The sequence below is a fragment of the Rhipicephalus sanguineus genome, chromosome 10 (assembly GCF_013339695.2).
Source record: "Rhipicephalus sanguineus isolate Rsan-2018 chromosome 10, BIME_Rsan_1.4, whole genome shotgun sequence".
NCBI classification, from domain to species: Eukaryota; Metazoa; Arthropoda; class Arachnida; order Ixodida; family Ixodidae; genus Rhipicephalus; species Rhipicephalus sanguineus.
Genome location: NC_051185.1, coordinates 132,431,917 through 132,459,836, shown reverse-complemented (window position 1 = coordinate 132,459,836; position 27,920 = coordinate 132,431,917). Strand labels below are relative to the sequence as shown.

The window sequence follows — 27,920 nt, the reverse complement described above, 5'->3', positions numbered from 1 at the left end:
TAAAAATTCAGTTGGAAGTCAGCGCTTGTCTCGTCTTTTTCCTGTCCGCCGTGTCTTATTTTCGCGCTGTTAACCTTAAGCATGCACAACCAACTAGCCCAGTCAGCCACTTTATTAAGTCCTCTGCAATGCTCGAGCGCAAGAAGCACAAGCGTGGAATAGGCAGCCCGCACCGCAGTGCGTGGTCATGACACACGGAGGACAGTCGTCAAAGCAGAATTGTAGGACAAATTTTATTACAAAATTGCGTTATTCATGTGTTCAAGTAAAACTTTGTCTGACTTGTTAGTCTCCCAGTCTGCAGCCGACAATACCCATGGCGAAAGTGGACATTTCTCTGTGGGGGGGCCTAGCGCCCCCCTTGCCCCCCCCCCCCCCCCCCGGTAGGTACGCTTATGGACCATCGAGACATCAGTCGGGCTGCTTCAGCGCCACGTGGACCAGGTTCGTCTGAGGGACAGCTCCGCGGCTGCAACAAGCGAAACAGTGGCCGGGTCATCACCTGAAACTCAAGTGAAGCCTAATGAAGCCTCCGACACCGAAGAATCAGCTGCGCCTGTGCTACGGCGTTCGACGCGAGCTAAGAAACCAGTACAGCGGTATCCACCATGAGAAGGACGGGCTGCTGCAAAGTAGATTGCGCTATACGTTCGCGCGCATGGTCGCCTACTGTTAGAGATAGCGTTTGTTTATGCTTGCACTGAGGCGCACCTGATTGTACATGATATGATTTCACGGTGGCTATAAAAGCGATAGACGCCTCTAATACACGGTTCTTGTTCTGGCAGCCTTCGTCTGGCGTGATTCTTGGATGCTATGCGCTCAGCCCACGACCACGATGTGGCAGTTTCCCAATCAAACGCTATCTTTTTTTCAGGAAATTTAGTTTCCTTGAAAACGATCAGCATCGCCACTGCTCCATATCCAAGCTCCTGCGAGTAGATGAATGTGCAGAAGTGTCGAGTATTTTAGTTGTGCCTAGCCAAGAGAGCTGAAAAAGATTCCCACTTCAGTCTCCGATTAGCTTGATTCACCTTGCTTATCATATGGTATCCTGCAGCGTCGCGGCGGCTTTTGACAAGGCTGCGGAGTCGAGCACACTGAGAAGCCCAGCTTTAAACTTTGCCCCGTAACTTGATTGAAAAAATTTATAACTGTGCTAAGGACGAGACACCAGAAACGAAATGGACAGGACGATTGCAGACTAACAACTGGTTTATTGAAACATAGATCACCCTTACGAAACTAAGCGCGTGCGCAATGACATTCATGACCACGTGACAGGTTTCACCACCCCCAAGACTCCTATCTACTACAAAGGAAATCACGCTCTTTTCTGGAAAGATACACGGATGTGTCGCTGACGCACTTATCAGGCCCGTGTCTAGCTATCCAAGATGCCTCCAAGATTTCTCTTGCTCTTTGGCTTCTGGCTCGCCCTATCACCTTGGTGCTACTGAAGATGGGCTTGCATCCCTACGCGCATGCGCCACAATGAAATGGTAGGTGCTTCCCACTCCCGTCTCCTAATGAATTAGCATGCTCCATCAAACGCTTGTTAATACACCTTCCGGTCTGCCCCACATAAACCATTCCACAGGTCAGGGGGAATTCGTAGACCACTTCAGATGTACAGGGTACATACGCCCGTCTGTGCTTAACATCACATCCTCCATTGTTAACTTTGCTCGCGTTGGACATGGCACACAAACGCGATAACTTGCAAGGCGCTGAAAAAACCACATCGACCCTGTATCTTCCCGCCACCTTTTTAATGCCGGGCGACACCTTGTGTATGTACGGCATCACTTCAAACTTCCGCCTTTCACTCTTCTCCGATTCTTTTCCTTCATTTACTTCTGCATTTCCGTCAGCTGCCGTGGTACGGTGGCAAATGACCCTTAAAAGTGATTCTGCTACAGCCTGAAGCAGCGTCTGCGGGAAACCTGCAATTCGGAGACGACTCACTTGTGTAGAGAAACTATCATTGACATAGTGGTGGCATGACTTGGTTAAAGAAGACCTTAAGCACGACACCGCCATGGCCCTCTCCACAAGCTTCGAGTGCGAGGAATCGAAAGGCAATAGGGCCTTGTTCGTGCGTGGCGAGTACTACCAGCACAAGTGTTTGCTGTCCTTAAAGAACAACTTTAAATCTAAGAACTGCACAGATGCATTGTCAGGCAATTCAAAAGTAAAATTCAACTTAGTTGCTGTGGATTTGCTGTGGAGTTGCTGTGGACTGAAGAATGCGCTTAGCTATCTCTTCAAGGTCATCGTTAGCGTCAGTTTTTACAAGTACTAAAAAGTCATCCACGTATCTACAGACACGAGCAATGTAATTGTCGGTAAGCACACGGGACAAGGAACAATCTATATCAGCTAAAAATATCTCTGCGAGCACTGGCGCTACGCAAGACCCTATGCATATGCCTCGCTTTTATACGTAAAAGCTCTCCTGGAAACTCACAATATGCATAGGATCTTGCGTAGCGCCAGTGCTCGCTGAAACCTGTCACGTGGTCATGAATGTCATTGCGCACGCGCTTAGTTTGTTTCATAAGGGTGATGTATGTTTCAATAAACCACTTGTTAGTCTGCGATCGTCCTGTCCACTTCGTTTCTGGTGTCTCGTCCTTAGCGCAGTTATAAATTTTTTCAGTTATGTCTTACCAACTAGCCCCCCAAAGCACGCTTCCCGTACCTTGATCTACCTCACCAGGGAGATGATGAGCTTCCACGGTTTTCTGGACTAAGAAGGTTGCCCACATGCAAAGGATGATGTCTGTTCCTAATAATGTTTATTTCTCTCTTTACCTCACTGTCAGCAACGATGAGTTCACAGAAAGTTGTAACAACAAGAGCCTGATTTGGGCGAGTTGGTTCATGCTGAATATCGTGAGTACAGCGCAACATCAGTAGGAAAAGCGCTCTTTCCTGTGTGTCGTTTTTTTCCTACTGATGTTGCGCTGTACCCACGATATTCAGAAAGTTGTGTACGCGCAAAAACAGCTCAGCATCGTTATACTACAAATTAAAGTATCTTTTATACACATATGAATCCATGTCGCCCGCTGCTATATGTAGCCGCTGCCAATGTGATTGGCGAGCAACCTTCTTGAGTTACATTCAGAACGAGACACTGTGTGGCTATTCCGAAAAAAATATTGTTCAGCGCAGTAATGTGCTGCCTGTTGTGCAGACTTCATTTTAACGACGCGAGTTTTCGCATACTCGTGACGTCGCCTAACAAGGAGGCGATTTTATGGCACACCGAAAATTTTTCACGAATAGCAATGAACCAATGACCAATAATACACCGCATTGAAAATAGTTTATTATTATTCTTTTCTTTACGCAGACTTTCGTAAATGATAATTACGCGGTGGATCACTTCCGCGTCATTTGTTGCGTCGTGTTACGAGCAGGTGCTGTGAGCGTCACCAAGAAACTTTCGACCAATCATTAACAGCTAACGACCTTTACGGAAAATGCGGGGAAGTTTAACGTTATAATAATAATAATCAATCAATCAATAATAATAATAATAATAATATAATAATAATAATAATAATAATAATAATAATAATAATAATAATAATAATAATAATAATAATAATAATAATAATAATAATAATAATAATATTCAATCAATCAATCATTTATTTAACGTGCCCAGGAACAACCGTAAGGTCTTTGTGCTGGCGCACGCAAAAAAAACTATAAAAATAAACAATACAATACAGACAGTTTTCAGAAATAAAAAGAGCAAAAACACGTAGACAAAGAGAAATGAACACAAAAGGGGAGGAGTAAAATGAGACAACACGAGAAATATTGACGGGGAATAAAAAATTAGATTGCATATATACAACTATGCGGAAAGACGGAGAAGGGAAGACTTTGTACATTGTGCCATACTATGTCAAAACAGTGCAAAGCTCGGAAAAAAACAATGATTGTGGACTATGAAAAACGTCAAGATCAAGAAAATAAACATTATAGAGACTTTGTATTCTGTGAAAGGTAGAGTGTTGGAAGAAGCAGGCGGGTACATGAAACGGTCTGTTCTCTCTGGTTAACCTACGCAGAATTCGAAAATTTACACAATTGAGAAGTACAGGGCAGGATATGATACCGTGGACTAGCTTGTAAAGAAATAAGAGATCAGAGCGATTTCGTCGGCAGTGAAGTGAGGGCAGTGATAATAATTCAGCAGTATTTGAACGAGATCCAGAGTCATTTTTAGCAAAGCGATGGTTATATATGCTGAGGAATTTTTTCTGGACTCGTTCAATGGTGTTACCGCTGGATTGAGCAATGCCATTCCATATCACGGACGCATACTCAAGTTGCGGAAGACATATTGCCGTGTACAATTTGTGTAGGGCCATGGGAGACCTGAATTCTCGAGATATTCTACAAACACATCCGAGAGAACGAAGGCCCCGCATAGCAGCACGCTTAACGTGAGAAGAAAAGTTTAACGCGCTGTCAACAACAACACCAAGAGCACTGATTTCATAAACCTTGCATAACGGTACAGAATTAATAATAATAATAATAATAATAATAATAATAATAATAATAATAATAATAATAATAATAATAATAATAATAATAATAATAATAATATATATTATTATTATTATTATTATTATTATTATTATTATTATTATTATTACTATTATTATTAATATTATTATTATTATTATTATTATTGTTCTTGGGGATTTCAATGCACCTGGAATTGACTGGAGCACGCTTACCTTTTCTCATTACAATCATTTCACAGAGAAAAAGTGCAGCCTGCTCTTGGACTTTCTGGCGTTTAATTCCCTAGTGCAACATAATTCAGTCGTCAATTCCAGTGGCAACGTCTTAGACCTGTGTGTGTCAAACGATCAACCCCTTGAAGTTTCCCGCTCCAACATCTCTCTTGTACGTCCGGACAAATTCCACCCACCACTTAACGTAAGATTATCTGCATCAGCCGAAACAACGAGCTACAGCAGTTACGTAAGCAAATCTCCAAGATTTGCGTTCAAGCGAGGTGATTACACGGGCCTCTATCATCACTTGTCCACCGTTGAGTGGTCACAGGTTACTGACAAACCTAATGTTGATGACCAGGTTGATCGGTTTACGGAGCTTGTACTGAGCAGCGTGCTTAATTTTATTCCCCAGTATACACCTCACCAACGTAAATATTCCCACTGGTTCTCGTCTGAACTTATCAGTGCACTGAAGCATAAAGATCACGCACACAGGAAATCTAAATGTTCTCCATCCAGCGAGTGGAAGGAAGAGTTCGGCTTTTTTCGAACTCTCTCTAAACGCCTATATAAACGGGATCATAGTTCGTACATTGAATTCTTAGAAAAAAGCGCCTCTGACAGGCCGGCTGAGTTTTGGAAGTATGTACGTAAACGGTCTAGCAAAAGCGGAGAGTCCTTCAGACTACTAGACTCAAATGGGGTAGAAGTGAATGCCGTCGCTGACTGTTTTGCCACACATTTCTCATCCGTTTATAAGGCCTCAGACTCCAGCACTGATATCAGACAACAGCCCAAGGCAGTTAGCTCATCCAGTGCTTTGTCGCTGGATGAAAATCTTATCATCGAATGCATTAAGCGCTTAAAACCATCCTTATCATGTGGCCCAGATGGCATCCCCTCCGCCATACTAAAAGCATATGGTACTATATTTGTCCCAGTACTGACTACGATATTTAATAACTGCCTGGACACTTCCACATTTCCTAGCATGTGGAAAACTGCTCGTGTTTTCCCAGTATTTAAGTCGGGCTCTAAGACAGATGTTTCTAATTATCGACCGATTTCTCTACTATGTGCCACATCAAAGATCTTCGAACTGGCTCTTCACAAAATATTGTCTTTTAGTGTGAAAAACTCATTGATTCCAAATCAACATGGTTTCCTTGCTGGCCGCTCAACTACCACAAATCTTGCTAGTTTCATGACACAGATCTCCACACCTATTTCTCAGAGAGGACAGGTTGACGTAATCTACTGTGACCTGAGCAAGGCTTTTGACGTAGTCAGCCACACACTGATTATGGTTAAACTTGCGAACTTTGACGTTGACTTGTCGATTGTGAATCTCTTGCACAGCTATCTGCTCAATAGATCTTGTTATGTTGCCGTAAATGGCCAAACCTCTTCTTTGTATAAAGTGACTAGTGGGGTCCCTCAAGGGTCGGTATTAGGCCCACTCCTATTTTTAATTTACGTTAATGATGTTTCTTTTGCCATTCGTAATTCTTCTTTCCTCTTGTATGCCGATGACATCAAGATATTTAAGGAAATTCATTCAGTTAACGACTGTCGCTTGCTGCAGTCAGATTTGTGTTCTTTTTCCGAATGGTGCAACGGCAATAACCTTTCTCTAAATACCTCAAAGACAAAATTCATGTCTATCACTCGCAAAACATCTAGCGTGTCATTTCAATACTTTGTCAATTCTGTGCCGTTATGCAAGGTTTATGAAATCAGTGATCTTGGTGTTGTTGTTGACAGCGCGTTAAACTTTTCTTCTCACGTTAAGCGTGCTGCTATGCGGGGCCTTCGTTCTCTCGGATGTGTTTCTAGAATATCTCGAGAATTCAGGTCTCCCATGGCCCTACACAAATTGTACACGGCAATATGTCTTCTGCAACTTTAGTATGCGTCCGTGATATGGAATGGCATTGCTCAATCCAGCGGTAACACCATTGAACGAGTCCAGAAAAAATTCTTCAGCATATATAACCATCGCTTTGCTAAAAATGACTCTGGATCTCGTTCAAATACTGCTGAATCATTATCACTGCCATCACTTCACTGCCGACGAGATCGTTCTGATCTCTTATTTCTCTACAAGCTAGTCCACGGTATCATATCCTGCCCTGTACTTCTCAATTGTGTTAATTTTCGAATTCCGCGTAAGCTAACCAGAGAGAACAGACCGTTTCATGTACCCGCCTGCTTCTTCCAACACTCTACCGTTCACAGAATACAAAGTCTTTATAATATTAATTTTCTTGATCTTGACGTTTTTCATAGTCGACACTCATTGTTTTTATCCGAGCTTTGCACTGTTTTGACATAGTATGGCACAATGTACAAAGTCTTCCCTTCTCCGTCTTTCCGCATAGTTGCATATGTGCAATGTAATTTTTTATTTTCCTTCAATATTTCTCATATTGTCTTATTTTACTCCTCCGCTTTTGTGTTCATTTCTCTTTGTCTACGTGTTTTTGCTCTTTTTATTTCTGAAGACTGTCTGTATTGTATTGTTGATTTTTATTGTTTTTTTTTGCGTGCGCCTGCACAAAGACCTCACGGTTGTTCCTGGGCACGTTAAATAAATGATTGATTGATTATTATTATTATTATTATTATTATTATTATTATTATTATTATTATTATTATTATTATTATTATTATTATTATTATTATCTGGGGTTCAACATCTCAAAAGCACGATATGATTTGAGAGACGCCGTAGTGGAGGGTTCCGGAAATTTCGACCACCTGGGGTTTTAACGTTATAATCACCCAGATTTTTTCAAAGAAAGTTTGGGCTTACACAGTTTGCGTAGGCTATCTACCTGGAGGGGCCGGAGGGGAGGAGTAAAGGGGCCACTTCACCGCTTTCCGTCCACCCCCCACCCAGGCTGAGAAAAATAGGGGGGCAAGGAACGACATGTAGTATATAAATTCGTAGTCATTTATAATCTTATGACTATATACAGCCACCTAAATGTGGTTTCCATAAATATTGATCAACTGAACTTGGTCTTGTTCTTTAGAAACACTTTATATTAGAGGGCTCTAAGAGTAAAGATATTGGCACCCGGATTATCCCGAAGACTTCTGCGAAGTACCTTGCTTTGTAAGCCACATGTTTTGTTTAGTAAGTGAGAACTTAAGGTACTAAAGTCATAGCAGATTCTTCATACTCATCGTATTCAGAACGCCATACTGAGACTGTGAAGTTTGCTGATGGAATGCTCAGGTGAAGTACAGGTGAAATGTAGTTGTACTTCTTAAAGATCACGGTAATATTTCCAAAATGTTATTAAACACTGCTGTGTTGTCGCAGTATGGACGGCCCAGCCTGCACGATATGTTTGCGCAGATTCTTTCTTGATTGAAAACAAACAGTTTTGGAAAGCTAATCATGTAATCATCACTATGAATATAAAAAATCACGTCAAATTCAGCGAAAATGTAGTTCCCTCTCTCTCTCTCTACACACACACACACGCACACAGAGAGAGAACGACGAAGGCCGGTCCCGCGGCCGAAACGTCAGTCTTTTACAGAACAATTTTTCTTGCGTGCTTGACTTTTTTGAAACTTTTACTTCCGGGTCCTATGTTAGCACTTTATTGTGTGTGTGTGTGTGTATATATATATATATATATATATATATATATATATATATATATATATATATATATATATATCCTCTTCAGACCCCTCGTGCATTAAAATGCACATTTGTTTTTTCCCGGTTTTCGAAATTCGTGCGACTATTAGAGTCAACATTCTTGGTGCAATCGCATGCTCTATCATGTGGTGCCATCTGGTCAGCTATACAGGAAGCGTACTATAGTGGAAGCCCGGTTTTCCTGCTTTGAAACATGGCGCAATTCTCGTCTTCGACGTTCTGCTCACGGCGTCCAAGTAATTCACAAATTGCTCAACAATCATCGTGTCATATTTCATAATTGTTGTTTAAATCTACTTAGGAAGGGTTTAGGGATAATTTCCACAGGTCATGTGACCCCAAGGGTGAGTATTTTTGTTATCACAAGCTATTTTCTTCAAATGTGCATTATAATGCACACTCGGTCTCAATGGGTGCTTTTTCCTGCGTATGTTTGCCAATCTCATGCGGTTCGTTACTCTTTGGCATTAAACTTTGGCGTTTGTTTCAACTAGGAATCAGTGATATAGAAACGTGTTCATGAGTCGATGACCAGCAACGACACCTCGCACCTAGAATTCTCATACGACGAGGCTGTCCCTTCCCCATTACCTGTTGCCGGAAGACAGGTGTGGTGCAGAATTTCACAACAGGCAGTTTTCGAATAGCGTACGCTAAGTTAGCGTTAGCGTTTGAGGCCCGCTATTTCCGTCACTTAACGAGAGCCCGCAAGCGGAAGCGTACGACGCCTGCGCAGTTGCGCCAAAAGCCAACGCAAAGCTTTGCGTACTCTACTCAAAAGCTCCCTAATGAGTTACCACGGAAGGTGCTGAAAGCCAAGGTCGGGCCCATGCCTTATGAGCCAAGAACTGCGCAGGCAAGCCACACTTCAGAGCTTGGGAACTAGGGATCCTCCTCGAGGTGCCGAAACCCAGGATATTCTCAGCGCAGTAGGAGTGCGCACGGGGGGAGCGGGGTGCAGGGGATCGGCCGCCCCCCCCCCCTAGTCACCTGAGAGGGGGGCACAAAATCTGCCCCATAAGTTAACCCACCTAGTCACTTAAGAGGGGGAGGCGCAAAATCTGCCTCGTACATTGACTTAGTAGGGGGGGGGGGCGCTGCGATGAACCTTCACCCCCCCCCCCCCCTCATGGGGAACCCTGCGCACTCCTGTGCTTAGCGCACACAGTTCCGATGCATGACGTGTAAAATCGTTCTTTGCATCACATCTGCGCGAAACTTCTCCAGGCAGTTTCGCAACAGATAAGCGTGCTTTTCGCGAGCAAATGTAAAATTTCGTTATAGGCGAGTGTCGTCCGTTTTCTGTGCATTGAGACCCAGTGTGCATTATAATGCACACACTGCCGTGCAAAAACTGTTTGCCGTACAGATGCAATTTTTTTCTGGTTTAATACAGCATGTGTGTGCATTTCAGAAATGTGTTGTGATTTCACCTGTGTGGCTAGAAATTTGCTCAGGTCTCAGGAGGATACGGCGGACAGAGTAAGAGACACCAGCCCCCCCACTCGCGAACGAGTTGGTACGCCACTGGTCCAGCCTTTATCTGAAGCTGCAACCGCGTATTTTTTTTGGTGTGTTTGTTTTTGTTTATACAAGATGCGTGCTCACGAGCTACGATGTCCATGCGCTCCTGGTATAAGACTCGCGTGATGAAAGGTGTAGTAAGTTTGTTAGCGTACTTACGTGAAGAACCATCCTTCTTTGGCTTCTTTATTGTTTGTCTCGCGCTAGGACTTTGTCGTGGCATTTTTCTCCGTTATTCTTAATTTGTCAGAGTTGGTTTGGCATGGCGGTGACGTGGGTGCGCTTTGGAAGACGGTTTTTTGAATAAACGAGCACAAAGTTGTATCCCGTCTCTGTCCGCTTTTTCAAAGCGCATCCAAATGGTCGTCGTGCATAAGAGCTTTATGCTCCTCGTAGCCGTCGCTGCCAGAAAGCGAAATATTCTGTGGCCCAGGGCATGAAATGCACCGAGTGCACCAATCCCGAGGCACAGCTTGGCAGCCAAGGCTGCGCTTCGTCATCTCAGTCCACCTGCGAGCAGTGCACGGGAGGAGATGAGGAAGGCGGGCCCGTGTGCGGTTCTGACGGCAACACTTATGCTTCGGCCTGCCAGCTACGCCAGTTCGTGTGCCGCCTGCAGCGAAACTTGACCGTGCGAAGCCCGGGGCCATGCGAGGAGGCTCTCTCGCCTACGGCCGGACCCGTTCGAAGGTCCACTGCCCACAGGGACGCCGGTCTCGAGTTCCCGGGCTGGCTCGAAAGTGGCCTCGACCCACTGTTTCCGCCGCTGAGTACAAGACCGACGGCAGCCACGGACGGTAAGACACTCAATGCCTGTGATCAGGCGCACAATGTAAGCGCCGCGCTGAAAAACATTTCAGTGACCCACATATTTTCACATTTTTCATTTCACACGCTAACAGTGACAACATTATTGATTCTTCTTGTTCTGAGCACTTGTCATGTTTTACTAGTTATGACTCTTCACAGCTCCTGAACGAACCAACGTGTGTAACGGAACAGACTGGTGCACTTATAGACCACCTTTTGTCCAGCACTCCAGTGTCAAAACATGCAAAATTTGTAAATGGCACTGTTACTGATCAATACCCGGTGCCTTTTGTGAGGTCAAACGGCTGAAAGCAAGCAAAAAGTGCTTTACTTAGACATTATTCAATGCTGACGTATTTGTGCATAATGTACGCGCGATTGATCGGTCTTCGAACTGTTCTAACAGATGCTATAACATACTTGTAGATGTGTTTGCACAGGTAATATCCAACGCGTGCTCAACTCACCACAGGCGCAGTAGGCATAAAATTCCGCGAGACCGTTGCGTAACGGGAAAGCAAAATACAATATGCATAGAAAATCGAAAAGACAACCTTACAACACTTCCTTGAAGGAAAGACGATCTAGGTGCTCGGAATCCCTGAATACAGCTGATTATGCAGGGAAGAAGAGTGTTAGCAGTTGCGTTCAGCAGAACGAGAACGAATCGAAAACGAAAAGAACTGGAGCCTTCTCAACCAATTTCTTGCACGAGAGCTACACCCCCCAGAACAAATAATTTACAGTGATGCCGCGTACTACACACCCAAAAGTATAGGCAATGCCCCTGTCTGAGCAGCGGATCTGTCCAAGCTTTGAGGCCGGTGACAGGAAACTCGCCGGGTGTGCCGCCACTGAAAGTGGATATGCACCAAGCAGCATAGCATAGTCATGCACAGTAAGTATGGGAAGGGAGTGGGGGGTGAGTGTGATGAGGAAGGGAGGAGGACGGGATAGGTTAAAGCATGGCACGCCTTGTATATTATAGGTTTTGCGCCACAGACATTGGGTATGTATGATAAATATAAAACAAAGCTTAACACACGGGACAGAGGAAGAAGTGACACACACGGCGCTGTGTCACTTCTTCCTCTGCCCCGTGTGTTGAGCGCTGTTTTATATTAACATAAAAACCGGCCAACTCGCCCAATCTGCCTGTCTCAGTGGGTATGTACCAAGCAGCTCCTAGCATAGCACAGTCATGCACAGTATAGTCATGTACACTATGGAGGCGGAAGGAAAGGAGGGGGGAGAGGGTATAGCATTGCATAGCCTTCTATTGTGTAGTATATTAGCAAAATAACTTGCTGTGGGGCTAGTTGGTAGATCATTTCCAAAAACTTAATTAGCGCGCGAACGCACGACACTTTCACACTCACACACACACAGCGGGTGATTCTGACGTGGAACGCGAAGAAGAACGCTACGCGCGTCGTGTCTTCCCTTTAGCCTGGCCATTAATTCTTACAGGGCGAGCGGGGAACGCGGTCGACAGGCGCGCGAGGGGGGGAGCGTAGGAGAGGAGAGAGAGGGGGAGGGGACGCGCATGCGCTGGCGCTCGTCGCGGCGTTGCGCAGGAGAGCGGGGAGGGGTAGAGGAGATGGGGAGGGAGAGAGGCGAGTAAGTGTGTGGAGAGGGTGTGCGCATGCGCAATAAGGATGTTCACGCCGCACACCACCACCACCGGATTGAACTGCGCCATAACATGCTTCGCATCTAATAAGAATAATATCGGCGGTTTAACATCCCAAAACCACAATATGATCATGAGAGACGCCGTAGTGGAGGGCTCCGGAAATTTCGACCACCAGGGATTCTTTAACGTGCATCTAAATCTAAGTAGAATTGAAAGCTGGGCAAGTTGGTAACGATTCATAGTTGGTCGTTTCATAGGCTGTTTACCTCGACCAACTATAAATCTAAGTACACGGGCCTCAAACATTTTCGGCTTCATCGAAAATGCAGTCGCCGCGACCAGGATTCGATCCCGCGACCTTCAGGTGAGCAGTCGAGTGCCATAACCATTAGGCCACCGTGGCGGGGCGCTGTTATGAGATCACAACAGCCGGTTTTGGCGCCATACTTGTCCGCGGCCGCCGGTGTCCGTTACCGCTATCGCATGAAATCAGAAAAAATGAAGTGAGAAACAAATTTCTAGGATCGGATGGGATTTTAACCCGCGTCCTCTGCATGGCAGTCGAGTATTCCACCACAGTGCTACGCTGGCGCTTGCAACTCCTTCGCAAAAATACTCCACACAGAAGTCATGTCGGGCAAGGAGTCGTGTTAACATATGTAATATAGTGTGGCGGAAGAGTAAAATAACAACGTGGCGTCACGCAATGCGAATTGCGCAACGAGTCGGTCGTTGAATGCTTCCAACCCGTTACAAAGGTTTCAGCCATAATTCTTCATCGTCATCAGCCGCAGCACAAAGTGCACGTATGTGTAGCGGGTGCCACGATTCTCCGGCGAATGGCCACAAATGGCATAGTGGGTGCTTCGCTACTTTAAAAATATTACGAGATTTAGGCGTAGTGGGTACCTTGCACGTTTAGTTGTATTACTTAATATGTACTCATGGGCTAGTTGGTGAGCCATGATACTTGATGAAGCAGCGCACAAATCGACAAAACACAAGCGCTGTCAATGCAGCGCTTCTGTTTGTATCTCTTTATGTGTGCGTGAATTTGTTGTTTTGTGCGCTGCTTCATCTAGTTGTATTAGTTTAATAAAATATTTGAGGCGCAACTGAGACAAGCAAGGAAAAAAAAAGAGAAGACAGGATAGGGCGCCAGTCCCTGTCTTCTCTTTTTTTTCCTAGCTTGTCTCAGTGGCGCCACAAATATTTTATTAAAGGGGTCATGAAGCACCCCTTGGGCTTGTTGAAAAAACACAACCTGCGGAAAGCTGACACGGCTATGAACTGCTCTGCAAAGTATTACAGTCGTGCGCGCCGCGTAAAGGCCACAAGCGGAGCGCGAAGTTGCCGTTTCCTCAGGCGCCCTCTTTTCAAACAGGCCGGTTCTCACTCTCGTCTGTGGGCGGGGCGTCTGCACGTTGACGTCGCGGAGACATAGCATGCTTATTGGTCGGTAGCCGGATGAGATGCGCTTCTTGCTACGGGGTGCCGCCACTTGCCCGCGCCGCACTCCTCAGTCTGCTAACTTTACACGGTAGCCGCACTCGCGCATGCGAATTACAGCGGGAGAGCGATCGCGTTTCATGACGCGCGCTGACGTAACTTCTTACCCCCGTGCCATCCCTCCCTGTCTAGCTTCCAGTGCACTCGTCGGCACGTGAAAAGAGAGAAAGTGCTGAGAGCGTGCGCCAAACCCCCGTAACTCCGCTGATTCTTGAAGGATTCGAGAAATTTTTGCGGCAATCAATTCGGGAGGCAGTAAACTCCGATAGTAAGGTCTTTAGATCATTACTTGGAAAAGTGGTTCATGACCCCTTTAAGCTATGCACCAACTCGCGCAACATCACACTCTGCTAAATTGTATTAGTTTCCCCAAGTGAGTCTGCAACGGGCTCTAGATAGAAAGGCCGCTGCTCCAGCTTTCGCTGTGACTGCTGTGTGTTCCAGGTAGAGCACTGCACGGGCCGCGATTTTCGGCCCGGGCCCGGCCCGAGCCCGACAGTCCTTGAAGTTTACCCGCCCGAACCCGGCCCGGTGACTCCAAGCGAGACCCGGGCCCGGTCCGAACCCGAGAAAAAATTTCTCCTACCCGGCCCGGCCCGGCCCGACCGCAGATAGGGCCCGACATGGGCCTGAGCCTGTAATCGAGGTGGTGTTGCCCGCATATGGAATCGACAGGAAGACGTTTTAAGTAGCAAATACCTACGTTTTCCTGGCGCATGCTTTGCTAACATGTGTACATTAACCTACGGTAATTCCTTGTACAAAATGTTCTCACGATGGAAATATAGTTGAGTGGACATACTAGGTACGATGGACGTTTGTTCAGCAGCGGCATACGGTACCTATTTTGTTCTGCAAATACAGAGTGGAATCGTCATAAGCGTTTTGTGGCAGATATTCTAGCGAAGAAAGTGATTTGCAGCATGTCTTAAGTTTCAGTAGGGAGCCCAATAGTCTGTTCAAACATAGTCTGTTTCCTTTCTGTTTTTATTGCGCTCTATACTGAACGTTAAAGCATGCTCTACCAACAAACCCAATGGTACACACTTCTGTAGCACCTGTCTTCAGCGTAGTAGTACCTTCCCACCGCAAGAGAAAGAGAGGGAAAAAAAGCGAAATTTAATAAAATATGCTAACTTAGATAAAAGTTATTATGAACGACGTGCACCACGTGTACTTATCGAAAGTCGTATGCACCGCCGGAGAGGAAAAAAAAAACACTATTCGTGGAACCATTATTTTCATGCATCACTACACTGCTATAGTATTTAGACTATAAGATTTTTGTTTCGCAGTTTACAGTTCACGTCTTCATGTGTTATTGTGCGAAAAAGCAAATTATTCCGAGATTCTGGCTTTAAGCACGCCCTACGGTATTGCATCGCATATCCTGCGGGGCTGAAGTGGCTCTAGCTGTTTGCTGTAGCCGCAGGGGCGCACAAAACCAGCCCTGCGAGTTGTGAAGGCGTCGGCCCTAGTTTTCTTTAGACTTCACCACTGGAGCGAATTTCAGATGTCTTTGAGGACCTTTGCAGAATCAATATAGCTCGTTCCCGAATACCATGCTACTCTTCAATATCACCCATAAAGCTCCTCTTTGTGGGTTTGTCGTCGTAGGTTCGGTTGTGCAGATTGTGCCGTGCTCTTTTTTCGGTGTTTAATGGTGCATGCCTTCATAACGATGCTGTACCGATAGAAGGTGGCTATTGGACTACACGGGTAGGAATGGCAGGAGGTGACCGAAGAGATTTCGATCTATTTTTGGGGTTCGTTCCAGATTGGTGATATAGGCGTGAATAAGCTTCTCGACGCTTTTTCTCATTGGGTGCATTCGGTTCGAGGTAAGGGGACATCACCTGGCACGAAATTCATCATTGTCTTTTTTTTTTACAGCGAAAGCTGTTATCAGATCACAACGGCAGTGGGGCAGATGTCCGCCGCTGCCGGTGTCCGTAACCACTGTCGCGCGAAATAAGAAAGAATAAATAAGAAAAAAATATCCAGGATCGAAGGAGATTTGAAACCGGGCCCTCCGCGTGGCAGTAGAGTGTTCTACCACAGAGCCACGCTGATGCTTGAAACTCCTTCGCAAAAATACTCTATACAGGCATCATGTCGGGCAAGGCATCGCGTTAACCTATGTAATATAGCGTGGCAGAAGAGTAAAATACCAGCCAGTGATCACACAATGCTAATTGCGCAACGAGTGGGTGGTTTAATGCTTCCCACCCGCTGCAAAGTACTCGGCCACAATTCTTTATCGTCATCAGCTACATGCAGCAGCAAAAAAGTGCACATAATACCTTACAGATGCGCAGCGGGTACCTCGTTTATCCGCAGAAAGGCGAGTAATGGCATAGTGGGTGCTTCCATGCTTCACAATAATTACGATTTATGGCGTAGTGGAAACCTTGCATGTGTACTTTTATTAGTTTCCCCAAGATAGTTTCGAGCGGGCTCTAGAAAGTCCGCTCTTTGACCTGATGATGATGATTAGGTTGATGATGATGATGACGATGTCCTCTGCCTGATGGCGCTCACCCCCAAAGGGGGATGGGCAAGAAGCGGGTGGCAGGATGCTTAAGGTAAGCACCTATGAAACTAAACAAATCTGGAAATTTTGATTAGAAGTGAAACATCCAAAAAACGCCAGGCCTGCGCGGAAAGAGCACCACAGTCACAGCGAAAGCTGGAAAAGCGGCATTTCTAGAGCCCGTTATAAACTCTCTTGTGGCTACTAATACAAGTACATTAGCAACGTACTCACTACGCCACAAATCATAATTTTTGGGAACTTGGGAAGTAACCACCACAACATTATTCGTTATTCTGCGGAGAAGCGAGGTACCATCTGTGAGGCATTATGTGCACTTTGTCATTGCGGTGGTTGATGACGATGAAGAATTATGGCTGATACCTTTGTAATGTGTTGGTAGCTTTAAACGACCCACTAGTTACATAATTCATATTGTGTGACGCCCGGTCGTTATTTAACTGTCCCGCCACGCTTTATAACATACGTTAACCGGAGAAACGGAGAGCAAGAGAGAGCAGGAATTAACTTTATTGAGAGCCTGAGGAAATGTATCATGGGAGCCTTATGGGCTTCCTTGGCACCCAATAGAAGTGCACTTGCCAGGAACCCACTACGCTATAAATCATCATAATTTTTGTGAAGTAGGAAAGCAGCCACTATTCAATTTTTCGTCATTCTGCGGAGAACCGTGGTACTCGCTAAACACCTGTAAGGTATTATGTGCAATTTGTTGATGCTGTGGCTGATGACGATGAAGAATTCTCGTAGAGGCCTTTGTAATGGGTTGGAAGCACTCAACAATCCACTCGTCGCGCAGTTTGCATTGTGTGACACCCGGTTACAGAATTCGCGTTTGTGTGACGCCTGGTTGTTTTTTACTCTTCTACCACACTACATTACATATGTTAATGTGTTTCCCTCCCGACATGAATCCTGTATAGGGTCTTTTTGCAACGCAGTCTCAAGCACCGGCATGGCCCTATGGAAAACTCGCATGTTAGACAGGCATGCGGAACCCATGGTATCATCGCGGTTGCATTTCATTCAAATGGCTCTTCAGCTAAAAGACTTTTACGAACAATTAGAGTTTCAACCGGACTGGTATCCACTCTTCAAGGGGTCATGAACCACTTTTCCAAGTAATGATCTAATGACCTCAGTATCGGAGTGTACTGCCTCCCGAATCGATTGCCGCAAAAATTTCTCGAATCCGTCAAGAATCAGCGGAGTTACGGGGGTTTGGCGCACGCTCCCAGCGCTTTCTCTCTTTTCTCGTGCCGGCGAGCGCACTGGAAGCTAGACAAGGAGGGATGGCATGGGGGAAAGAAGTTACGCCAGCGCGCCTCATGAAACGCGATCGCTCTCCCGCTGTGATTCGCTTGCGCGAGTGCGACTACCGTGTACTGAGGAGTGCGGCGCCGGCAAGTGGCGGCACCCCGCGGCAAGAAGCGCATCTGATCCGAACGCCGCTCTCAATTTACGTCGGCTATCGGCCAGTAAGCATGCTATGTCCCTTGCGACGTAAGCGGACAGACGCCCCGCCCACCGACGAGAGTGAGAACCGGTCTCTGTTTGAAAAGAAAGTGCCTGGGGAAACGGCAACTTCGCGCTCCGCTTGTGGCCATTACGCGGCGCGCACGACTGTAATATTTGGCAGAGCAGTTCATAGCCGTGTCAGCTTTCCGCAGGATGTGTTTTTTCAACCAGCCCAAGGGGTGCTTCATGACCCCTTTCATGAAATGTATAGCTTTAATACCCTTTTAGGACTTCTGTGTAACGTTTGTGCGCTGGTAGAGGCCGCCTTGAGTATTTTGTTTGCTATGTATGCTCATTACACACATTTGTAATAAATACCATGAAAGAAAAAAAAAGCACCGGCATGGTCCTGAGGTAGAACACTGGGCTCCCACGCAGAGGACCCGGGTTCGAACCTCGTTCCATTCTGGAAATTTTTTCTTGTTTCGTTTTTTTTTCTTATTTCGTGCGATAGTGGTTACGGACACCGGCGGCGGCGGCGGACAACTACGGCTCCAAAAACGGCCGTTGAAATGATCTCATAACAGCTTTCGCTGTAATAAATGAAAAGGCTTAACGAGCAAGCGGTCCGACTATCGTCTGGGATTTCTAAGAGAAATAATGACAGATTTCAAACCAAGATTATGAACACAGAAAAACAGACTAACAAGGTAATATTTTTGTTTCATTGATGTGACCGAACACAGCAGAGCAGACACCCCTGTGGCTATAACTTAACGAAGTGCCGCCCAATGATAAAATTACTGGAGCATTTCTTGCTAATCGTAACTTCTGAAATGGAGCTACAAGGTATTTTTTTCTCTGATTAGAATAGCGGCGACAAAATAAAAAGAAATGCTCTACTGTTTCGATTTCGTTGCAAAAAATGCATAACGAGGATGCCTTAAGTCCAGCTTTATGGAAGTAGTAATTCAATATTGGAATTCTACATCGTAATCTTGTGTAAGAACCTTTTTACTGGCGAGAGTTCTCGCTGTGACTGTGCATGCTGCGCGCTCCGCGCAGGCCTGGCATTTTTTCCTTTTTTTAGCCAGATATTTCGTCTGGTGAATATCACTTTGCCCACACCTTGTTTAATGAACCTATGCTACTCCTGCAGATTCCAACGCTGTTGCTGCAGTATTATGTAGCTATCACACCATATAGGGTAACAAGACGAAACCCCGGACGTTAGCAATGTGGGCACACAAAGCAGGCTGTGCATGTGCATGTCGCGTCGCATGACCACTGGAAGCCGTCCTTGAGGGAGCCACGGAAAAAGAACGTTTCTCGAGAGAGACTCTATGTAACGAGACTCCGCGCAGACCTTGTTTTAGTGGACGGCTGAAACATCCAAGAACGTTTCCCGCTCTGCAGCTCTGTGATCACTTTTGCAATGATAAGTTATAGGTATAAATTAATTTATTACATTTAGTACTGCGATTACAAAATAACATTTGGGATATAAAATGGTAACCAATGCAAATAAAGCACATATCAGTGAGATGTTAACTGTATAAGCGTCTGGTCTATTTACGTTTAGCTAGTTCGTTTCACATATCAAGTAGCTCCGTGCAATAAGCGAACGAAGTTCTGTATTTGTCCCTCAGAAAACTTCTCGAAATAGTGTGGCACACGTAAAAACATCGTTCCCTTGGGATAAAATAAGAATTGAGGGAAGTCCAAGCCCGGCCCGACCCGAGCCCGCCACCTGAAACCCGGGCCCGGCCCTAAGCCCGGTGCTTCAGGCCCGAGCCCGGCCCGGGCCCGCCGTTAAAACTACTTTACCCGGGCCGGCCCGGCCCACGGGCCGGGCCGGGCCCGGGTTTTCGGGTAGGCCCGTGCAGTGCTCTAGTTCCGGGCAGGCCTGGCGATTTTTATTGTGATAGCAATTATATGGACAGTCTCGGCTGGATTTTGGCGTCGCCGGCGCCGCCGTCATGCACCGTGTATGTATAAGTATGTATATATATATATATATATATATATATATCAAAGTCCCAAAGAAAAATAATTCAGAAGAATGTTTCCGAAGCGCGGAATCGAACCAGCGACCTCTCGTTCCGCAGCACGTGACGCTAACCTCTACGCGAGAATGCGCAGATCCTTCAGGTAGCTAACGGCGAGCGCTATATACACACCCTTTACCACTGGCAGGACTCAGAGACGGCAGGCGCTTATAAGCGTTTCTTCATTACCATCGAGATGGCGCGAGGAGTGCGACGGGCGGATTTAAAAGTCGTCGGCGAGTTCGCTCGCTTCTTCTTATATTTGCGCAGGGAGAACCTCGCCCTTCCGCTGTCTGCTCGCGCGGTTTTCTCGTGGTGAGGGGAAGAGGGATGTTTCGAGCTTTCACCGTGATGTCCGCGCTCATGTTACGGAGCGTACGAAAGTCACTCGAGCTCGAGGGACGCCGCTAAACGAACAAACGGAAGATGAGCGCGAACTATCAAGTGTCACAGCTCGACACTTGAAGCACGCTAGTTTCCTTCGCTGCTACGGCCGCCTTTGCAACAGGAGCGCTGTTCAAACTGAGAGTATCCATTGGCGAGCCTCACTTCGTATAGCATTAGTTTCTTGCTATCGCATTCATTACTTCGCCCTTGCGGCGAAACTGTGCCTTTTTTTATCTCAATAGCGGTCTCGCACATCAGAAAGTACAGGCATTGACGTGCTGCTTCTGAGACCGTGCTTACCCCCTTGACACAAAGTATCGAGCCCGCTAAAAAATCGTAATTTACTTTTGAGAAAATAAATACTACAATGGCGTAGCGCGAAATGGGGGGGGGAGGTGCGGGGGGTTCAATCCTCCCCGCAACGTAACTTATCACTATAAATAAATAAATAAATAAATAAATAAATAAATATATATATATATATATATATATATATATATATATATATATATATATATATATATATATATATGTGTGTGTGTGTGTGTGTGTGTGTGTATGTGTGTGTGTGCGTGTGTGTGTATGTGTGCGTGTACGTAGAGGTATGTACATAACGCACAAACGCACGCACGAACATACATAAAGTATGGTTGAAGCCCCCCCCCCCTCGCCCGAAAAAATTTCTGGCTACGCCCCTGAAATACTATGCCTTTGAATGGTATAGTGGTTTGTGCTAGATGGTAGGAATTCGTGGTAAAGTTATTTCCACTCCTCTGAAGAACGTGGGATGAACGTGTTTTACCCCTGTCCCACTTTCTTAAGAGGATGGCAAGTAAATATATCACAAATCTAATGCTTTTTTATGATTACCTTAACTTCGAACTTTTGTATGCAAAAAACAAACGTTACGAATCGTTACGGAACATATTTTTTTCGTTCCGGAAACGAAACGGAACGGCACTTTTTGCGGTGAAACGAAACGAGAGCCGAAACGAAAAACATTTCGTTCCGACACCTGGAATCAACGAAAAACTGTCACTTGGTGCATGCGCCGATGCTTTTCAGAAAACTTAGTTCCTTCTCGGAGAGGGACAAAGAAGGCTTGCTCACGCATGAGTCACGCTCACGTGCCATCTGTGGGTGGCAGCTTCTAATCACCAAGGCAAATTCTGTGGTTTATTTATTTATTTATTTATTTACACATACTGCAGCGCTAAGTGCGCTATGGCAGGAGTGGGTATACAAAGATACGCGGAATTTTAACAAACATCAGTGAAAATTATGTAAACAGGCAAACTAATACAGATGTGTGATTATACAAGGTCAAAAGTGCACAAACATGTGATGAACATAGATTAAAGAAACAATGCTACTCAAGAGATCACACCAATAGCAAATAGAGGAGGGTATATTACAGACGCATGTCATGGATGTCGGCTACAAAATTGGGCGATGGGCGTGAACGAATACAACCAGGTAATGAATTCCAGTCTTCAATAGAACGGGGAAAAAACTGAACTTGAACATGTTAGTTTGAGCAAAGTAAGGCGTTAAGTTTAAGCTGTGATAGCTTCTTGTCGTTGACTGAGGTGCAAAGTTTATGTAGTCCTTTTTATTTGATAGTTTAACTGAAGACGTCACGATGCTATGCAAGAATTTTAATGACTCTATACGGCGACGCGAAGAGAGCGAAGTTAAGTTCAGTGAAGAAAGAGTAGAATAGGGTGAAAAGTCACGGTCATAGCGATGACATATGAATCTTAGCGCTTTTTTCTGTATTGCTTCTATCCTATTAATCTCAAACTGCTTGTACGGGTTCCAAACGACAGATGCATAGTCTACTATTGGACGAATGAGTGATTTAAATAAGAGAAGCTTAGTTTCCTTCGGGGATTTAGATAGAGTGCGACGTAGATAGCCTAGTTTTTTTAATGCTTTGTTACATACATAGTCAATGTGCTTGGACCATGTCATATTATGAGTAAAAATGACCCCTAGATACTTATACTCGAAAACCCTATTTACTGCACGGTTATCGAAAGAGTAATCAAAAGCAGACGGAGATTTATTGCAGAAGGACATAAATACGGTTTTTTTAAAGTTAATGTTCATTTGCCAGGTCCTGCACCAATTACAAAAAACAGCAAAAGACTCCTGCAAGCGGCAATGATCAGCGTGTGTTTTAATGACCTCGTATAAGACGCAATCATCGGCATAAAAACGAATGGAAGAGGAGGTGCAAACAGGCAAATCATTTAAGTAAATTAAGAAAAGCAGAGGCCCAAGAACAGACCCTTGGGGCACTCCAGACGTTACATCAATGGCAGTAGAGTTGGATGACCTGTAAGAAACGAACTGAGAGCGGGATGACAAAAAGCTAGATATCCAGCTAACCAAATGAGGATTGTTTAGTATGACATCGAGTTTAGCAAGGAGTTTAGAATGCAGTACTGTATCGAAAGCCTTTGAGAAGTCAATAAATATAGCGTCAACCTGGTTGCCAAGATCAAGGTTCAGAAAAATATCATGCGTGAATTCGACTAATTGTGTTGTGGTACTGAAACCACGCCTAAACCCTTGCTGCCTGTTAGATAGTAGTTGGTGCGATTCCAATAAGAGCATAATATGTTTATGAATGATATGCTCTAACATCTTGCATGATTGAGAAGTCAATGATATCGGTCTATAATTCAATAGAGACTGCTTATCGCCAGATTTGTAAAGAGGGAGTACCTTTGCTATCTTCCATGAGGATGGAACAATGCCAGAAGATAAAGACTTATTGAATATGACCGTCAGATATCTGGGTGACCATAGGGAGTAGCGAACTAAGAAGGCATTGTGTATCCCGTCAGGGACAGTGCATTTTTTTACATCTAATTTTAAGATAAGGTTCAGAATGCCCTCACTCGCTGTCTCAATATCACTGATTGGTTCAGAACGAGCTATGCCTGTCAGAGAAGGAATGAAGTTGTTGTCAGAAACGAACACAGACTGGAAATAGTTATTAAAAGCATTCGATATTGCTTGCGGGTCACTAATAACGTCATTATCAATTCTGAAAGAAGAAGGTGAGGCATCATGAGGCAAAATCGAATACCAAAATTTGCGTGGGTTCGTGCTTAACATACCCGGCAACTGAACGCGAAAAAAGAAATCTTTCGCCGTTTTTATCTTGGAGTTAAGTTCACTTTTCGCCCTCTGAAATCTGTCTAGGTTAACGGGATCGTTAGTTCTTCTGGACCGCCTAAGTCGACGGACACGGCGAGATAAATGCAAAATGTCACGATTGATCCAAGGAAGACTAATATTGCTTTTCTTTGTCTTAAGTGGCACAAATCTTCGGACACATGACTTAACAAGATCCTCAAAGTAATTAACGAGGTAATTTATATCCTGCCTGTCAGAAAGTGCACAAAACGTATCAAAATGATCAGCTAGAATATCAGTAATGGAATTGTCATCCGCACGAGTGAAATCAGGGAAACTAGTAAATGTATAGGGTGATTTGGATGTGGCACAACAAAGTGATAACAAGACACCTTTATGGTCTGATAATCCGTCAATTACCTCGCAAGAAAAGTTATCAGCTAAATATGTACTTAGAAAAACTAAATCTAGAATAGCATTTAACCTAGTCGCACATGAAACAACTTGAGTAAGCCCGAAAGACAAAGAAATATTTATTAATTCATGACAGATAGCAGCATCTATATAAGAGGGTTCCCTCATTTGTTCTACTCTATACAAATAATTTGCCTTCGCAGCTTGTGTGTGCTACTCCTGTGCTCAAGGCAGACGACACTAAGCCTATAATAGCCGATTGTGAACAATCCAACCTAGTCAGTAAACATGACTCTGAATTAGAAATATTGTACGAATGGTACGCATTGAATGCTCTTCAACGAAACCAAGCGAAGACAGTTTTCATTTTTTTTTTCAGTCGGAAAACAAGAAAACAATTATTCCTTCCAATGTCATTTCCGAAAGCCATCCTATGAAACAATCTAGCCAGACAAAATTTCTTGGCGTTATAATGGACATTAGTGGGGACTGTCCGCGGCTTCAAAGCGCATTCACATCGTGGTCATGCGGAGTCACCTAGCCCAACTAAGTGCGCTGACAATCACTTAAAATGTCCGCTAATAAGGCTTCGCACGGCCTGCATCTGTTCTCGCAACTACTTCCCTGCCAACATACGTATCAACCTTTACTACGCGATTGTCCACGCTCGTAATAATCACTTTACAGCGATCTTGGGTTGCACATATAAAACTCATTTGTCACTGCTGTTTACACTTCACAAACGAGCTCTCGGCATTATAGTACCCCACAATACACACGTTAAGAGTGAAGATTTGTTTAAAAGGCTCAACATCATCAATATGTACGATTTCATAACGTACCTTCATCATGCATCGATTAGTTAATGACATACTCGCCTTCTCAGCAGCGTCTCAAATGACATCATTATTTGCGTCACTCCAGACAAACCAGATGCCAGAAGGACTATGCTTCAAAATAATGCTACGCTTCACCCAGCGTTACAACACGACAGAGGCCCGACAAGTTTGTCATGCCCTACATACACAAGGTTTCACATAACCTTAAGAGGGTATAGGTTCAAAGCATGGCTCATCATCACGGAACCCCTAAGCTTTCCCGTTTGTGCAATCTTTCCCGTTGGGCAATGAAAAAACAGAGAAAAAAGTCTGCGGTAAGATGCATAAGAAGCGATTTGTTCCCTGTGCTGCGGAAGTTGTATATAAGGTACCACTCAGTTGTGGAAAATCTTACATAGGCCAAACGGGCCGCTGTCTTAACGACAGAATAAGGGAGCATGCAAACACGGTGAAAGCTGAGAATGATGGGGCGCACCATCCTGCGCATTGCAGGAATTGCGGATGCAGAGCACATTTCGAGGAGACTGACGTCATCGGCAGAGTAAACGGCAGGCGAGAAAGGGAGATCGTAAAGGCTGACCAGATAAATGCTGCACTAGACACGTGCATCAGTACACCTTCGGTGCATCTGACAATGAAAGAAATAGAGTTCCTTCAAAGCGGATAAGTGTAAAAGCTGATCAAGCACAACCCATCTGCGTTATCGTAGTTTGTAAACGCGCTCTTTCCCAGGATTTTGTTGTCGGGTGTGTGACGATCTGCTGTGACGCGCCTGCGCACAGGTTTTCGTGGTGAGATGCCTTTCGAAATAAACTCAGTTGCAAATTGAGCGTCTCTTCTTCTTTTTGGTCTCGTTTCTTCCTTCCAAGCCTTCGCCCTCCCAACCCAGATACCAGAAGGACATGCGTAGTGTACGCAGCAACCACCACAACTTGATTGACCAAGCGCTACACCATATCCAAACAAGAACATTCAGCGCGAAACAAGGTTTAAGGAAGGAACACTAATGCACTGCAATTCCAATCACTGTATGAAAACGATTCCGGTAATTTTCGGGCGGTGGTGTCACGGCTCTTGTTTAAATTAGTGGTCTTTCTAAACAAACGTTGACATTTGTACATTTTGCAGTGATTCTGCTTGTGAAGAGAAATAAAATAAATTTGAGAGTGAACGTACATATTTGTAACGCGTACCGCACGGGATTCAGCAACGACATAGAGGAAAGTCTGGCCTCCGATATTTGCGAATAGGAGACTCGTATGCGCACCTTTTATTACGCAAACTACGAGTAGTCTTGCTCAATAAGTCGTCACGGCGATGATTTCAATTCATCTACATGGAGTCGTGTTCACTCCCCTTCGAGGACTAACGCATTTTGCGCGCAAGCCTCCTCGGCGCGAAGACGTGTTAAGCAAGACTTGGCGTATTTAGTCTACGAATTCATGTGCGGCCGTGCAGTGGTACACGGACACACATCCCATGCGCTGTTGCTACAAATATTTACATTCACTGTCAATTCTCTTTGATTTTTCTTGACGCTTCGCGTCACTTTTTGTGGCAGTACGTAGCATATGAAGCGTGTTTTAAGAAACGAAAAAATAAAACCAATACAACCTTAATAAATTAAAAACACCATCTATAGCTGCAACTTGAACCCGGGTCTTTTGAGTGGCAAGCAGTCATTCTACCTCTGCACCACTTCGGTGGAGCCGTGCGCAGCTCCTAAATGAGCACGTGTTGCAGGCTACCGATCGCAGCGCCGCAGGCGGTTTGACCCTGTGTTGGCTTCACTTTTGGAAGCTTGTTCCGAGCTCTCCCCCTGGGCCAGGATATGCGCACAACCACAAAGCTTACACAACGACGTCCCTTTTTTACCTAGTAACGCTTGGCTGAAAGCGAAGAATCCGGCATCGGCTGATACTCGCTGTCGCCTTCGCGTGATTGCCACCATACGTGAGATCTGCCGGAACTTTTCTCAATGGCATTTTTTTAATACATTTCCCATAGATCGCTAAACGACAACTGGACTATGTACAAAGAGAAATTGACACAACTAAACCGCAGTCATGTACTGCGCATTTTCCTGCGCATAAACACATCGGAGCTCTGCTTCCGCGGCATATTTGGAACTCTACAGAATAATAGTGCCTGTCCGAATCCGCGATGCCTGCCGGCACCGAAGCGTAATGGAAAAAACGCCAGGCCTGCGCTGAAACCGCAGCACAGTCACAGCGAAAGCTGGAAGAGCGGCGTTTCTAGAGCCCGTTGTAAGCTCTCTTGGGGCTACAATACAATTACACTAGAAAGGTGCCCACTACGCCATAAATCACAATTTTTGTGAAATTGGGAAGCACCTACTAAGCCATTATTCGTCATTCTGCGGAGAAGCGAGGCAGGCACCAGCTACACGTCTGTAAGGCATTATGTGCACTTTGTTTACGCGACGACTGATTACGATGTAGAATTATGGCTCATCCCTTTGTAATGGGTTGGAAGTTTTAAACGGCCCACCAGTTATGTAATTTGCATTGGGTGACGCCCGGTCACCATTTCCCTCTCCCGTGATGCTGTATAACATACGTTGACGAGGGAGAGAGACGGGGGGGGGGGGGGGCGAAGAACTTTCTGAGACCCCGAGGAAATGGATCATGCACTTATGAGCTTCCTTGGCAACAAATACAAGTGCACTTGCGAGGAACCCACTACGCTATAAATCATTGTAATTTTACTGAGACCCCGAGGAAGTGCATCATGCGCTTATGGGCTTCCTTGGCAACCAATACAAGTGCACTTGTGAGGAACCCACTACGCTATAAATCATTGTAATTTTTGAGAAGTAGGGCAGCAGGCACTGTGCCATTTTTCGTCATTCTACGGAGAGCGTTGGTACCTGCTAAACGCATGTAAGGCATTATGCGCACTTTGATGCTGTGCCTGATGACGATGAAGAATTATGGCAGAGCCCTTCGTAATGGGTTGGAAGCATTCAACAACCTACTCGTTGCGCAATTCGCGTTGTGCGACGTCTGGTTACAGAATTCGCGTTGTGCGACGCTTGGTGCTTATTTTACTCTTCTACCACGCTATATTGCATATGCTAATGTGGTTCCTTCCCGATATGAAGCCTGTATAGG

The 27,920-nt window shown here is 45.1% G+C and overlaps 1 protein-coding gene across 1 annotated transcript in view; it reads left to right on the top strand.

The window, feature by feature from the left end:
* The window catches only part of LOC119406743 (agrin), a 439,130-nt gene that overhangs the window by 93,324 nt on the left and 317,886 nt on the right, over window positions 1–27,920 (top strand). Inside the window, exon 4 of the mRNA XM_049420197.1 lies at window positions 10,415–10,778. Within this exon, the coding sequence (XP_049276154.1) occupies window positions 10,415–10,778 (364 nt within the window). The remainder of the gene's footprint in view (window positions 1–10,414; window positions 10,779–27,920) is intronic.